The following is a 13,255-nucleotide window of genomic DNA, read 5'->3' on the forward strand; positions in this document are numbered from 1 at the left end:
GTAACAATAACCCGGTGTACAAGACAGCAAAAGAGACACTGATGTATAGAACAGTCTTATGGACTCTGTGGGAGAGGGAGAGGGTGGGAAGATTTGGGAGAATGACATTGAAACATGTAAAATATCATGTGAGAAACGAGCTGCCAGTCCAGGTTTGATGCATGATACTGGATGCTTGGGGCTAGAGCACTGGGACGACCCAGAGGGATGGTATGGGGAGGGAGGAGGGAGGAGGGTTCAGGATGGGGAACACATGTATACCTGTGGCGGATTCATTTTGATATTTGGCAAAACTAATACAATTATGTAAAGTTTAAAAATAAAATTAAATTAAAAAAAAAAAAAGAAGGAAACAAAATCGTTAACTTTATAAAGCCATCCAAGCCAATAGTAGGTAAATGCAACAATGAATTCAAGTTATTCAACTAGGAATATAAATCTTTAAAAATAAAAGAGGAAAAAAAATCCCATACCTTTTCATTTCCCCCACCACCTTTCACACTTCTCATGTTAAACTTTTTTACTTCCTCTTTCACTTCTTCCATGTAAGCATCTAATGGATCTAACTCCTCACCCTCCATTTCATTTCCTTCCTTTTCAGCCTCTGCAGGATCATCTTCATCATCTAAAATATCAGAACACACTTTGAATATGTGTTTCAAAAGGGATTATTTCACAATCAGACCACACCCCTATTAAAGCCCTTTCTCTTAACTACCCAAATACCTTCCTTATCAATTAACCCAGGCACAATACAGTTCAAATACTCATACTGGCAAGGTTTTAAATCAAACAAGCATTAGTTTTGAATAATACTAATAATAAAAGAAATAAATGATAAATTATTAAATTGAAAAGAGGAAGAAGCACTAATACGTCTAAAAAATGGATCTCTGGTATTATTTTACAACTACACTAATAGAAGCAAAACTAAAAACTGCTAAAAGGATATGTTTATTTCTCTTCTTTCAATCACTTTTCTTTAATCACAGGAAGAAAAAATTAATAGCATATTGCAGCCCACCAGGCTCCTCCATCCATGGGATTTTCCAGGCAAGAGTACTGGAGTGGGGTGCCGTTGCCTTCTCCGAAAAACAATCTCATGTTTTTGCATAACTATCATCAGGGAAGCCTGGTATGTTGCAGTCCATGGGCTCACAGAGTCAGACACAACTCTGAGACTGAACATCATCATCATCACCATTTAAAGACATAAGCCATTAATCTATTTAGAACAAAACACCCTGTTGAACTTTCACAGAAACTGAAAAATTTACAGGGATTTTCACCAAAGAATGGAGCAAAATTCCCTTTTCCTATAAAATCTCATTATTCCACTTAACATCTTACACATCAAAATCAGTTGTGAAGTTGCATTTAGTTGCTTTGAACAGCTTCAGCTGCATTCAACAAATTCTGATAAATTCTCTTTTCATTTTTATTCTGCTACAAATATTTTCTAATTTTCCTTATTATGATTTCTTAGATACAACCATCATTTAAAAGTGGACATTTTCTATCCAAATACATGGAGTTTTTAAAGTATCCTCGATATTAATTTCTCATTTTGATACTAATTTCTCATTTAATTGCTTTCTTCGTTGCAATCACTCTCTGTGTTTCTTCAGTCTCTTAACTTTATTGAGACTTTCAATGATTATGTCAAAGTTCTCTCTTGGTAAATGTCACACTGCACTTGAAATATGTGTGTTATTTTCAACTATCTTCTGATATTGATTCCTAACATAATTTCACCATAAGAGAACAGACTGTATGATTTTAATACCTGTAGACTATGAAATTTTTACACTTTGCTTTATGTCCCTGGATATGTTCCAGCATCCCCTGGTTCACAGTCTATGGAAACTTGAATAGAATTTGTATCCTGCTTTGGTGTGAAAACTGTATAAATCTTAATTATGTTTAATTGGTTCATAGTGCTTTTTTTTGTTCTTTTCTTCATAGTGCTTTTGAGGTCTACTATATCCTTCTACTTTTCTGTCTATTCATTCCATCAAATTTTGAGAGTTTGACACTGAAACTCCAACTAAAAACCTTAATTTATCTACTTAAAAAATAACTGTAATATATAGTGGAAATATACGTAACTTTTTTCTGTATTTTCCAAGTCTCCTGTAAATGTACTATCATACTTTCATAATTTAAAAAAGAAAAAAATAATCAAGATGTGCAGGGGAAATGTTGCTCTTCTAACTTAGGAAAAAAATCAGAAGGACTTGGAAACATGCCCTTAACTTACCCTCACTACTAACATCTGAAGTAAAAAAATTAAAGAGCTATTTACTGACTGCCCATAAGCATCCAACTCTCCACTTAAAGTAAAATCAGTGATCCTTACTGAACGCTACTCTCCAATTAAAATTTTAAAGTAATATGAAAAGGGGCATTGAAAAACCTCAAAATAAATCTAGTGACTCCATTTCTAGGTATAAACCCAAAAGAACTGAAAGTTGGTATTCAATCAGATACGCACACACCAATACTCACAGAAGCATTATTCACAATAGTCAAAAGATGGAAACAACTTATATATGCAACAACAAATGAATAGGTAAACAAAATGTGGTATATACATACAATGTAATACTATCAGACTTAAAAGGGAAGGAAATCATGATATAGACTACAACATGGATGAACCCTGAAAACACTTTGCTAAATAAAATAAGCCTAGTCACAAGACAAATATTATAGGATTCCATTCATATAAGGTACCTAGAATGAGTAAATCCACAGAATCAGAAAGTAGATTGGATGTTATTAGAAATGAAGAGGTAGGGGGAGGCAGGATAGAGAATTACTGTTGAATAAGGCAGAGTTTTTGTTTGGAATGACGAATACTGTTGAATAAGGCAGAGTTTTGTTTGGAATTTTGTTTGGAAAGTTCTGGAAATGGACAGTGGTGATGGCTGCACAACACTGTGAATTGGCTTAATATCACTGAACTGTACACTTAAAAATGGTTAAAATAGTAAACATTATATGTATTTTTTCACAATAAACAATAGTCTATCACTTATAATCCTAGACTATTCTACATGAATTGTTATTTAGGCTATTAGCAAACAAATGAATATACCATCATCATCTTCTAAACTCCATTTCTTCCCTTGTTTCATCTCTTCAATTTCCTTTTTCAGTTCCCCTATGTTTTCCATGGCCTTTTTACGTTGCTCTTCTCGCCATTTTTCTACTCTTTCTTTTCTCTTTCTCATTTCTTCTTCTAGCTTATTCTGGTCAAAGTTCTTGGGGTGAAAATAAAAAATAGAGAGAAGAGAATAAGGATCAACAGTTTTACTCCTAGTGACACTCCAAATAACTTCTTCTAAGCATAAAAAAAGAAAAGAAAAAACAGGTGTCCACACAAATCTCCTAAATTCTGACCAGATTTAGATTACACATCTTTTTAATATATTAAGGAATAAACTAACAAAATGAAATCACAATCAAAAGTATCTTCAACTAATAAAGCAGAAAAGTGAAGTCACGCAGTCGTGTCCGACTCTTTGCGACCCCGTGGACTGTAGCCTACCAGGCTCCTCTGTCCACGGGATTTTCAGGCAAGAATACTGGAGGGGGTTGCCATTTCCTTCTCCAGGGGATCTTCCCAACCCAGGGATCATACCCCGATATCCCACATTGTAGGCAGACGCTTTACCACCCAAGCCACCAGGGAAGCCAAAGACAAACTTCAAATACTGTAACTTACTCTCCCTTTAGTTACTACCAATATGCACATATGAATTCAACTTCTCCCTCAAAGTGGAAACTAAAAGAACTGGCAAGCAAAGTTCCCTAATTATTACTCTCAACTGTAAATCCTTTAAACTTCTCCAAGACTGCATCCATGAGAAGGATTTTTTATCACAATTTTCTATTTCAAACAAGTGAGTAAATGAGTTATTTATCAACATCATTAAGAAGTTCTGATCTTTTAGCCTTTAGGTCTAAGTTTCCTAGGAACAGCCATTCTAAAGCTTGTATCATGATTATCAACAATACTCTTCAAAGGAAAGACAAATCATTTTCACAGTCATAATCAAGGACTTAAAGATTAAGTCCTTGAATAAATATCAAATTAATATCAAAATTTTATACATGCTGCTGCTGCTGCTGGTAAGTTGCTTTAGTCATGTCCGACTCTGTGCGACCCCATAGATGGCAGCCCACCAGGCTCCCCTGTCCCTGGGATTCTCCAGGCAAGAACACTGGAGTGGGTTGCCATTTCCTTCTCCAATGCGTGAAAGTGAAAAGTGAAAAGTGAAGTCACTCAGTCCTGTCCAACTCCTAGCAACCCCATGGACTGCAGCCTACCAGGCTCCTCCGTCCATGCTATAATTATATAAATAGGTATAGAAACACACATGTAAAAAAACCGTCAAAGAAAATACTAATAAACTGCAATGATGATGGCATTTGGGTATCTAGAATTACAGAGAATTATTTCTGACTTTCCAAGTATTTTATAATATGGTTATATTTATATTTTTAAAATAAATTTATTTCTTAAACAAACAAAACCTGTGTCCCTGAATTTACATCCTTCATAATTCCATACTCTCTGAAGATGAGCCCCAGAAAGCTTATGTTTTTTTCTCAAGGTCACCCAGTCATTCCACAGTAGAAACTAAATCAGAAACCAGACCTCCAGACTTCTTGTGTTAATTTCTTAGATAACCTGCTCAGCAAACAGTTCCCTTAAAAAAAGAACCACTAAAAAAAAAAATTAGATCTCAAAAAAAAAAAAAGGAAGTGAAGCTATAATATATTGTAAAATGGGCAAAAGATATGAATAGGCAATTCAAAGAACAGTGCAGATAGTAAATAAACTTAAAATGCCTTATTTAGTTATTGGTTTACATTATTTACTCATGTTTAAAGACATGCAACTCAAAATAACAAGAAATCAATTACCTCCTATAACGTTTGCAAAAATTAAATTTCAAAATACCCATGTTGGCAAGAATGTGAGGAAACAGACATTTTCACGTCTAAAATCTTAATTTTCACAATATTTGTGGAGGGCAATTTGACACTATCGATCAAAATGTTAAATCTTTAGAGCCAGCCCTCTGGATCTGAGTCCTCATCCTCCAAATTCAACTAAGTGGATCAAAAATACGCAGGAAAAGAAAAGTTCCAGAAAGTTCCCAAAATCAAAACTTGAATTTGCCCTAGGCTGGCAACCGCTCACATAGGATTTACATTGTATTTACAACGATTCACACAGCATCTACATCATATTAGGTATCATAAGTGATCTAGAGATGACAACCAATGCAGAGAGGATACCCATGGTTATACTAAGTCATTTCATATAAGGGACTTAAACATCTGAAGGTTTTGCTATCCAAAGGGGTCCTGTAACCAATCCCCCTCCAATACTGAGGGAAAGCTATATACCCACTGACAGAGTAATTTATTTTACTGGTATTAATTTACCCTATACTATATTCACAGAACACATGTGTACTAGGATTAATCTACCATTGCTTATAACTCTGGACTACAGACAGCCTAAATACCCATTTACCTTTTCTTCAACAAAACACTATGCAGGCATTAAAAACAAGCAATACCTATGTAAGCAGGTACATAAAGATAGCCAACATTTAACAAAAGGAAAAAGAAAGGTATTCTACTTCTTAAGTCAGAATCTTTGTATACTGTGATTTATTATTCTTAAGACCTTATATACTGATATATATTGATAAAGTAATTCATAATTTAAAAGCAACAAAAAATCAAGTCACAGAATAGTGCACACAGTATGATCACATTTTATATACTAAAGTAGATAATGTGTATAGATATGTAACTTTCAGAAAAATGTTTTCATGGGGAAAACTATCATTTTATACCTATTTTACAAATTTGCTATCATTTACTTAAAAATAAAACATACAGCATTAAAACCAAAAACTAGTCACTACAGAAACAAACTCAATACTATACTATTATTTATGTTAGTAAACATACACCAGCATCCTTTTCTTTTTCATCCTCTTTGTCATCTTTGTCTTTTTTCTTCTCTTTAGAACTTTCCCCACTATCTGTTTTCTCTTTGGATCTAGACCTGCCAAGAAAAAAAGAGAGAGGGGGACATCATCTATCTGTTTTTGGAAACATTCATTTTAAAACACTTAGACTTGTGTTTTACTTTCTAAGTAAGAAATAAACTTCCAAGGTTCAGCTGAATTTTTATATACCATTAATAAGCAACTTGGAAATACAATGAAGAATTAATCCCATAACACTAACTGCAAATATTACTCCATATCTGAAAACTAACCAAAGGTAAATTGGACACAGCATGTAAAAATAATTACAAAAATTTAAACAAGAAATTTAAAATGTAACAAATGGAGAACTATACCAAAACATTAACAGTCTATAAGATAACTGATATATGTAATAATATTTCAAATCCCAACAAGCTTTCATTTTGACCTTACTTAAGGCATCTAAAAATGAGTTCAATTCCTTAATTGTACTATAATCAAATTAGATGACCTTTCCCCTCCTTTATGATTGGTGCTTTTAAGAGGACTTCCCTGGTGGCTCAGTGGTAAAGAATGCATCTGCCAATGAAGAGGACATGGGTTTGGGGAAGATCCCACATGCCACAGGACAACTATACCTGTGAGCCGTCACTACAGAAGCCACAGCATCTAGAGCCTGTGCTCCACAACAGGAGAAGCCACCGCAGCAAGAAGCCCGCACACCACAACAAACAGGAGCCTCTGCTCGTTGCAATCAGAGAAAGCCCACGAGCAGCGAAGGCTCAGCATAGCCGTAAATAATAAATAAATAAATCTTAAAAAATAAGGCATCCAGAAATTGTTCCAATTTTGACGAAGATACTCAGAGGTAAAGAGGATATTCTCTAGCATAAACTTCTAAAAAGTTTATAGCTTTGCCATCTTATTTGGTTTTTAATCTGTTTGGGAATGCTTTCTGCGCACAGAAGGAGGTAGCCGGTCCTATTTTATCAGAGGATAGCAAATATCCCTGACACCATTTATTGGAAAAACGTTTCCCCACTATTTATGATGTCACCATAGTCATTTATTAAATGATCTTATATGTGTAGATTTGATTCTAGGTTCTTTATAAGGTTTCAGTAATCTATGTGTTTACCCCTACAATAAAGCCATACTCTTGATTTCTACAACTTTATAGACAAGCCTTGACACCTGGTAGTGAAAGTCCTTATATCTTGTTCTTTGAAAGTGCTTCCTAATTTTATAACCAGTTTGTTAAATACTTTTCTATTCATGTTTGCCCATCACTTTTAAACATTAATGTGTGTTGAAGTTAATAAGATGCTTTTCCTGAATCTACTTAAGTAACCATGGCTTTTCTCCTTGAATCTTGGATCACACTGAGAAGAGTTTCTAATGTTAAACCAACTTTCCATTCCTGGTATAAACCCAATTAGTTTATGATCTGTCTTATCTTTTTGATGTACTGGTAAAAGCAGCATGCTAATCTTTTATGTTCAGACTGAGTACAGCCTATAATTTTCACACTGCCCTTGTCAGATTTTCCTCATCCTTTTATTAACTGCCTTCATTTTATGAATGTTTCTTCCTTCTAAGTCTTTGTTCCTCAAAAGTATCATTACAGAGTAAAAAGATAAATCAGAGTAAAATATTTGCCACTCATAAAACAAACGACAATTATCTGGAACATTTAAAAACAAAAACTTCTATAAATCAATTTTTTAAAAAGAGAAACCAATACAAAAATGAGAAAAAGATTAAACATGTATTTTTTTAAACATGTACTTTAGAAGAAGAAATCTGAATGACCAAAAAACATATGGAAAGGTGTTCAACTTCACCAGTAATCAAAGAAATGCAAATTAATATCATAATGATATTTTTATTACATGTCTATCAAATTAAAATGTAAAGGAATGACAATACCTAATACTGGGTATGAAGGGACACAATTCTCATATACTGCTGGAAGTGTAATTAGTATATACTCCTTGGAAAGCATTTGGGATTACTTAAAGTGAAGCTATGTTTATTCTATGACCATGTAACTTCACTCCTAGCTGTACACCCAAGGGGAACTCATACACATGTATACGCTAATATGCTTAATCACTCAGTGGTGTCTAACTCTAGAACTCGGGTCTCCTGCAATGCAGGTGGATTATTTACTGTCTGAGCCACCATGGAAGCCCATACACATGTATACTAAGATATATATACAAAAATGTTCATAATAGCCTCAAAGTTAAAACAACTCAAACATCTATCTCGGTAGAATGGATAAAGTGGTATATTTATATCACGGGGCTTCCAAGATGGCTCAGTGGGAAAGAATCCACCTGCCAATGCAGGAGACCCAAGAGACCCAGCTTCTATCCCTGGTTCAGCAAGATCCCCTGGAGGAGAAAACGGCAACCTGTTTCAGTATTCTTTCCTGGAAACTTCCATGGATAGAGGAGCCTGGCAGGCTACAATCCATGGGGTCCCAAAGAGTCAGACACGACTGAGCACACATATTTATACCACAGGATACTGGTTCAGCAATAAAATAAACTGTTATGAGCAACAGAGTTAACTCCCAAGGTTTAGCAAAAACACAGAAGACATGACTCATTCACATAAAATCAAAAAACACATAAACCTAAATTATTCTTTTTCCATTTATAAAGAAACAATTAGGACATTACTAACACTAAAGTCAGCAGTGATTTTATCTAGGCAAATAGAAAGCTGGGTTAGCGAAGGGACATGTAGGGTTTCCAGGGGGATACAGATAATGTTCTATTTCTTAACTTTGGTGGTGGTTACATGAATCTTGCTTTATACTTAGTAAGCTGCATGTTTATATTTCATTCATTTCTCTGAATTTATATTTTAAATTTAAAATTATCCCAATGGGCATTATAACACTGACCTGATAAAACAAAAGTAAAATTTATAAAGTAAATAAATGAGGAAAAAATCTTCATAACTAATATGAAGAAAACAGAAACAAAGCTATATATGCCAGGACACCACTTTAGAAACAGTAATAGGCAAAGAACAAAGCATTAACAAGAGAAATATAGAGTAAACATATTATGTCTAATAGATATAACTAGTATCTCAAAATTGAATGGTACTAACATCTTAAGGAAACATGTAGATTTAACTTACACAAGCAAAGTTCACCCATTATGAATAGCAGTTCAGCAGTGTAAAAATGTTATTTGTCAAACAACAGTAGAAACATTAAGAAAATAACTTCAAAGAAAAAAACATAGTTCCCGCAAAGATGTATATAAAATGTACTTCTGATCATTAACAGTAGGTATTAAATGAAGGAATAATGCATTATGAGTATTCAAACTAACAGAATTTAGGTATCTCCTAAAAGCACTATAAGCTTTATAACTTATTGAAATGAAATTAAGCTAATAGCTCATGGTAGCAGCCAAATTCAGCATTTACAAGGATTTTTTTTTAAAAGTGTAGGGAAGAGAGTTCCCAACCTGCATGATAGATACAGCCAATGTTAACATTACCTATTCTCAGCTTTCTTGCTTTTATTGCCAGGACTGGAAGATCGGGATCTTCGGCCTCGGCTTCTACTCCTTGAACGTCTCCTGTCCCGACTTCGAGATCTTCTTCGTTCTCGACTTCTATCTCTCTCTCTACTTCTGGAACGCCTGCAAAGGGGATACGTTTCATTTAGTCTTTGACCAAGTAGAACTTCTATTTCAGATCATGGTTTGTGCCTCATGTTGAAAGAAGCTCCTAAATTATTACCACTGTTAAAGACAGATTTCAATTTACTGTCAAATCAGTTTAACAGGGAACAAGTAAAGCCAATTCTTACAAGTGGTCAAGGGGGAAAATGAGGATACTAATTTCGAAATGATGTTTGTTGAAAAACAGAGGAAATATGTACTAATAGCTATTCGAAATCTAGACCTAGAGCAGAAAATCTAAATTTCAAAGACAGCTGAAATCTCAGTATAAGGATGGGCAGAACGGGGCTGTGGAAAGATTAGGAGATAAGGGTTTCTGCCCTGGTGCTGCTCCTAGCTAGCGCCACACAGGGCAGGTCACTCTCTGGGTCTGTCTCCTCAACCTACATAATGCAGAGACGTCACCAAATCATCTCAAAATCCTTGTTGCTCTAAAATCTTCTATTTTATTTTCACATCAAAAAGAGACCAAAAAAAAAAGTAAGAGACCAAATCTTATACAATGCTTAATAAGTACTTGACTGTATTGTATGAAACTGTTCCTGAGGCCACATAATATAACACTGAGTAAGTTAATACTATCCACATTGTTACGGGTGAATATTTTCCCTAAGAACCAATACCTCAAAAAGATAAACTCTAAATTCTTTCTGGGATCAGTTCACAGCACCTGTATAACCATGTCTTCTTTCCTATTTTAAAGAGAAACTTTATTAGAAAACTTTTTTTGCCATGTGAGATTATTTTTATTTAAAGACTGTTTTTCACCACCAGGGAAGTTACAGATCCTTGGGTGGTACCAAGGAATATTTAATCAAGTACAAGTTTTTAAAAACTAGGATGTTCTTTGGTTAAATCTAAAAAAATTCTTTAAAATCATTTCAAACAAGAAGTGGACATGGCCCTGTTCTGTTCTTCCTTCTCCAGTCAGCTCTAGTGGTGGCTCTGAACACATGGATCGGCTTTCTTGGGACAGGTTTAGATTAGAACCCCCTCAATGGCATATTACCTCAACTTTTACTTCTTTTTTTTAAACCTTTCCTGGGGGCTTTAAGAGTTCTTTGTGATGTTGCACAGCAGAAACCAACACAACATTGTAAAGCAATTTTTCTCTAATTAAAAAAAAAATTTTTTTTAAGTTCTCTTTGGATTACAAGAAACACCACCTCAAGTTTACAAACTTAAAATACCGTTTAACAGTAGAAAAGGGGAAAAAATATTGTTTGAAAGGTTTTGTTCTAGGCAAATCACTTATGTACCTAATCAAATCAGCTGGGATTAAAACAGACAGCCAGCAAACAGTTCACTAAATTCTACCACCAATTAAAGGGAAAAGCCCAATTTATCAAGAGTTCTTTGGAGATTACCGTCTTACCTCAGACGCTTCCTGTCTCTCGACCGAGATCTTCTTTTATCCCTGCTACGAGACCTCTCTCTCCTCCTGTCTCTATCCCTGCTTCTAGACCGTCTATCATCTCCACGTTTACTTCTTTTGTCTGAGGGTGAACGACTTCTAGATCGACTTCCAGAGCGTCCCCGTGATGCTGATCGCTTTCGATAGTGGCTAGAATATTAAGTTAAAGATTAAGCTTAGCAAACACACTTAGCTTCTATTACATTTTATTTATTTTATTATTTTCCCTAAAAGTCTCAGCAGATAAACACTGAAAGGACTTTTTACACATCAACTCTTTTAAAACTAGAGGGAAAGCGTGAACTCTTCCGCTTCAGCAGATGTAGAGAGGAAACACTGTTAGAGAACCAAGAACAGTAAGCAAAAGAGACCAAGTTCCTGCTTTTGAGGCTCAAGCAGCTTTGTGCTGCTAAAGGAAGAGAAGACAAGTTAAAAAAAAAGAGTCAATACAATGTCATTTGGAACTATGGAGAAAAACAGCTGAGAGGAGCATGGTAGCCAAATGTGGAGAGTTTTATGGGCAGTTATCAGGATAGTCTTTTTTTTTCCTTTGAGAAGGCTATTGGAAGATTTTAAGCATTACTATTTTTAAAACATTACTCTGGCTGCTAAGGAGAAAACAAACCAAAGAAAGGCGAGGGCAGAAGCAGGGAAAATAGGTAAATAGCAACCAAGCAAGTAAGAAACACTGGTGGCTTGGGTCAGAATGTCAGGTGTAGAGTTGTTGACAAGTATCAAAAGCTGGGTATTGGGTATTTCAATGACTAATTAAATGTCAAGTACAACAGCAAACCTCCTGCACAAGTCATGAGGCAGAGCGGTCGGGAAGAAGGCCTAAGGGATGGAAGGGACCTTCTTGGGAAGGGCCCTAAGGGTTCATCTTGAAAGCAGTAAGAACTAATGGACATGAGAGCATGGAAATGACATAACCTTATGTTTATTTCAGAAGTATCATTCTGGCTGCGGTGTGGAATCAATTAGAAGAGCAAGATCAGAGGAAGCTAATCAACTTGACGGAGGTGTAGCAGTCTGAGCAATGTATGATTAAGGCCTGAATTAAGTCAGGGAAAGCAGGAATGGCAACAGAGTGCAGAATCTAACTGGATGTAAACATTGAGAGGAGGAGGAGGAGTCAAGTAAATATCACTTCCAGGTCTCCCGCCTAGGTGGCCAGACAAATACCTACGCTTCCACGGAGATTTCAAAGACTTTCAAAGAAATTTTCCGTAGTTATGGAAATACTCTTTATCCAGTTAAACGAATAAACTTTATAGATTTGTTAAATTTTATCAAGCTCTACCCTTAAGCGTTGCCCATTTCCCTGAAAGTTAATTATACCTCAGTAAACTACTACCTTACTTATTATTTATCACCCTACATATAAATTATCTTTCAGTAACCGCTAAATATTAACCAAATTTGTACATTAAAGATAAAAATCTCAAGATCCCAAGCCAGGGAACAATATAAACTGTTTTTGAAGAGAGTTCTAGTAAGAGCTCCCAATTCTCAGTTTTAAAAGGATAAAAAACAAATAAAGAAATCTGAGATCTATTTACAAAGTAAATGTCCATGTCACAAGCATTTATTGTAGCCCAATAAAAGCCTGCTGCTGCTGCTGCTAAGTCGCTTCAGTTGTGTCCGACTCTGTGCGACCCCACAGACAGCAACCCACCAGGCTACCCCGTCCCTGGGATTCTCCAGGCAAGAACACTGGAGTGGATTGCCATTTCCTTCTCCAATGCGTGAAAGTGAAAAGTGAAAAGTGAAAAGTGAAGTCACTCAGTCCTGTCCAACTCCTAGCAACCCCATGGACTGCAGCCTACCAGGCTCCTCCGTCCATGCTATAATTATATAAATAGGTATAGAAACACACATGTAAAAAAACCGTCAAAGAAAATACTAATAAACTGCAATGATGATGGCATTTGGGTATCTAGAATTACAGAGAATTATTTCTGACTTTCCAAGTATTTTATAATATGGTTATATTTATATTTTTAAAATAAATTTATTTCTTAAACAAACAAAACCTGTGTCCCTGAATTTACATCCTTCATAATTCCATACTCTCTGAAGATGAGCCCCAGAAAGCTTATGTTTTT

General features: G+C 35.2%; 1 protein-coding gene across 2 annotated transcripts in view; it reads right to left on the minus strand.

Annotated features, from left to right (window-relative positions):
• DDX46 (DEAD (Asp-Glu-Ala-Asp) box polypeptide 46) overlaps positions 1-13,255 on the minus strand; it is a 52,804-nt gene that overhangs the window by 38,970 nt on the left and 579 nt on the right. For both annotated transcript variants that reach the window (XM_010844498.1, XM_010844497.1), the window contains exons 2-6: positions 11,112-11,300; positions 9,551-9,694; positions 6,001-6,097; positions 3,101-3,266; positions 474-625 (exon numbers count right to left, since the gene is read on the minus strand). In XM_010844498.1, the coding sequence (XP_010842800.1) occupies positions 474-625; positions 3,101-3,266; positions 6,001-6,097; positions 9,551-9,694; positions 11,112-11,300 (748 nt within the window). The remainder of the gene's footprint in view (positions 1-473; positions 626-3,100; positions 3,267-6,000; positions 6,098-9,550; positions 9,695-11,111; positions 11,301-13,255) is intronic.

This window comes from Bison bison, unplaced genomic scaffold (assembly GCF_000754665.1).
Source record: "Bison bison bison isolate TAMUID 2011002044 unplaced genomic scaffold, Bison_UMD1.0 scf7180017864203, whole genome shotgun sequence".
Lineage (NCBI taxonomy): Eukaryota > Metazoa > Chordata > Mammalia > Artiodactyla > Bovidae > Bison > Bison bison.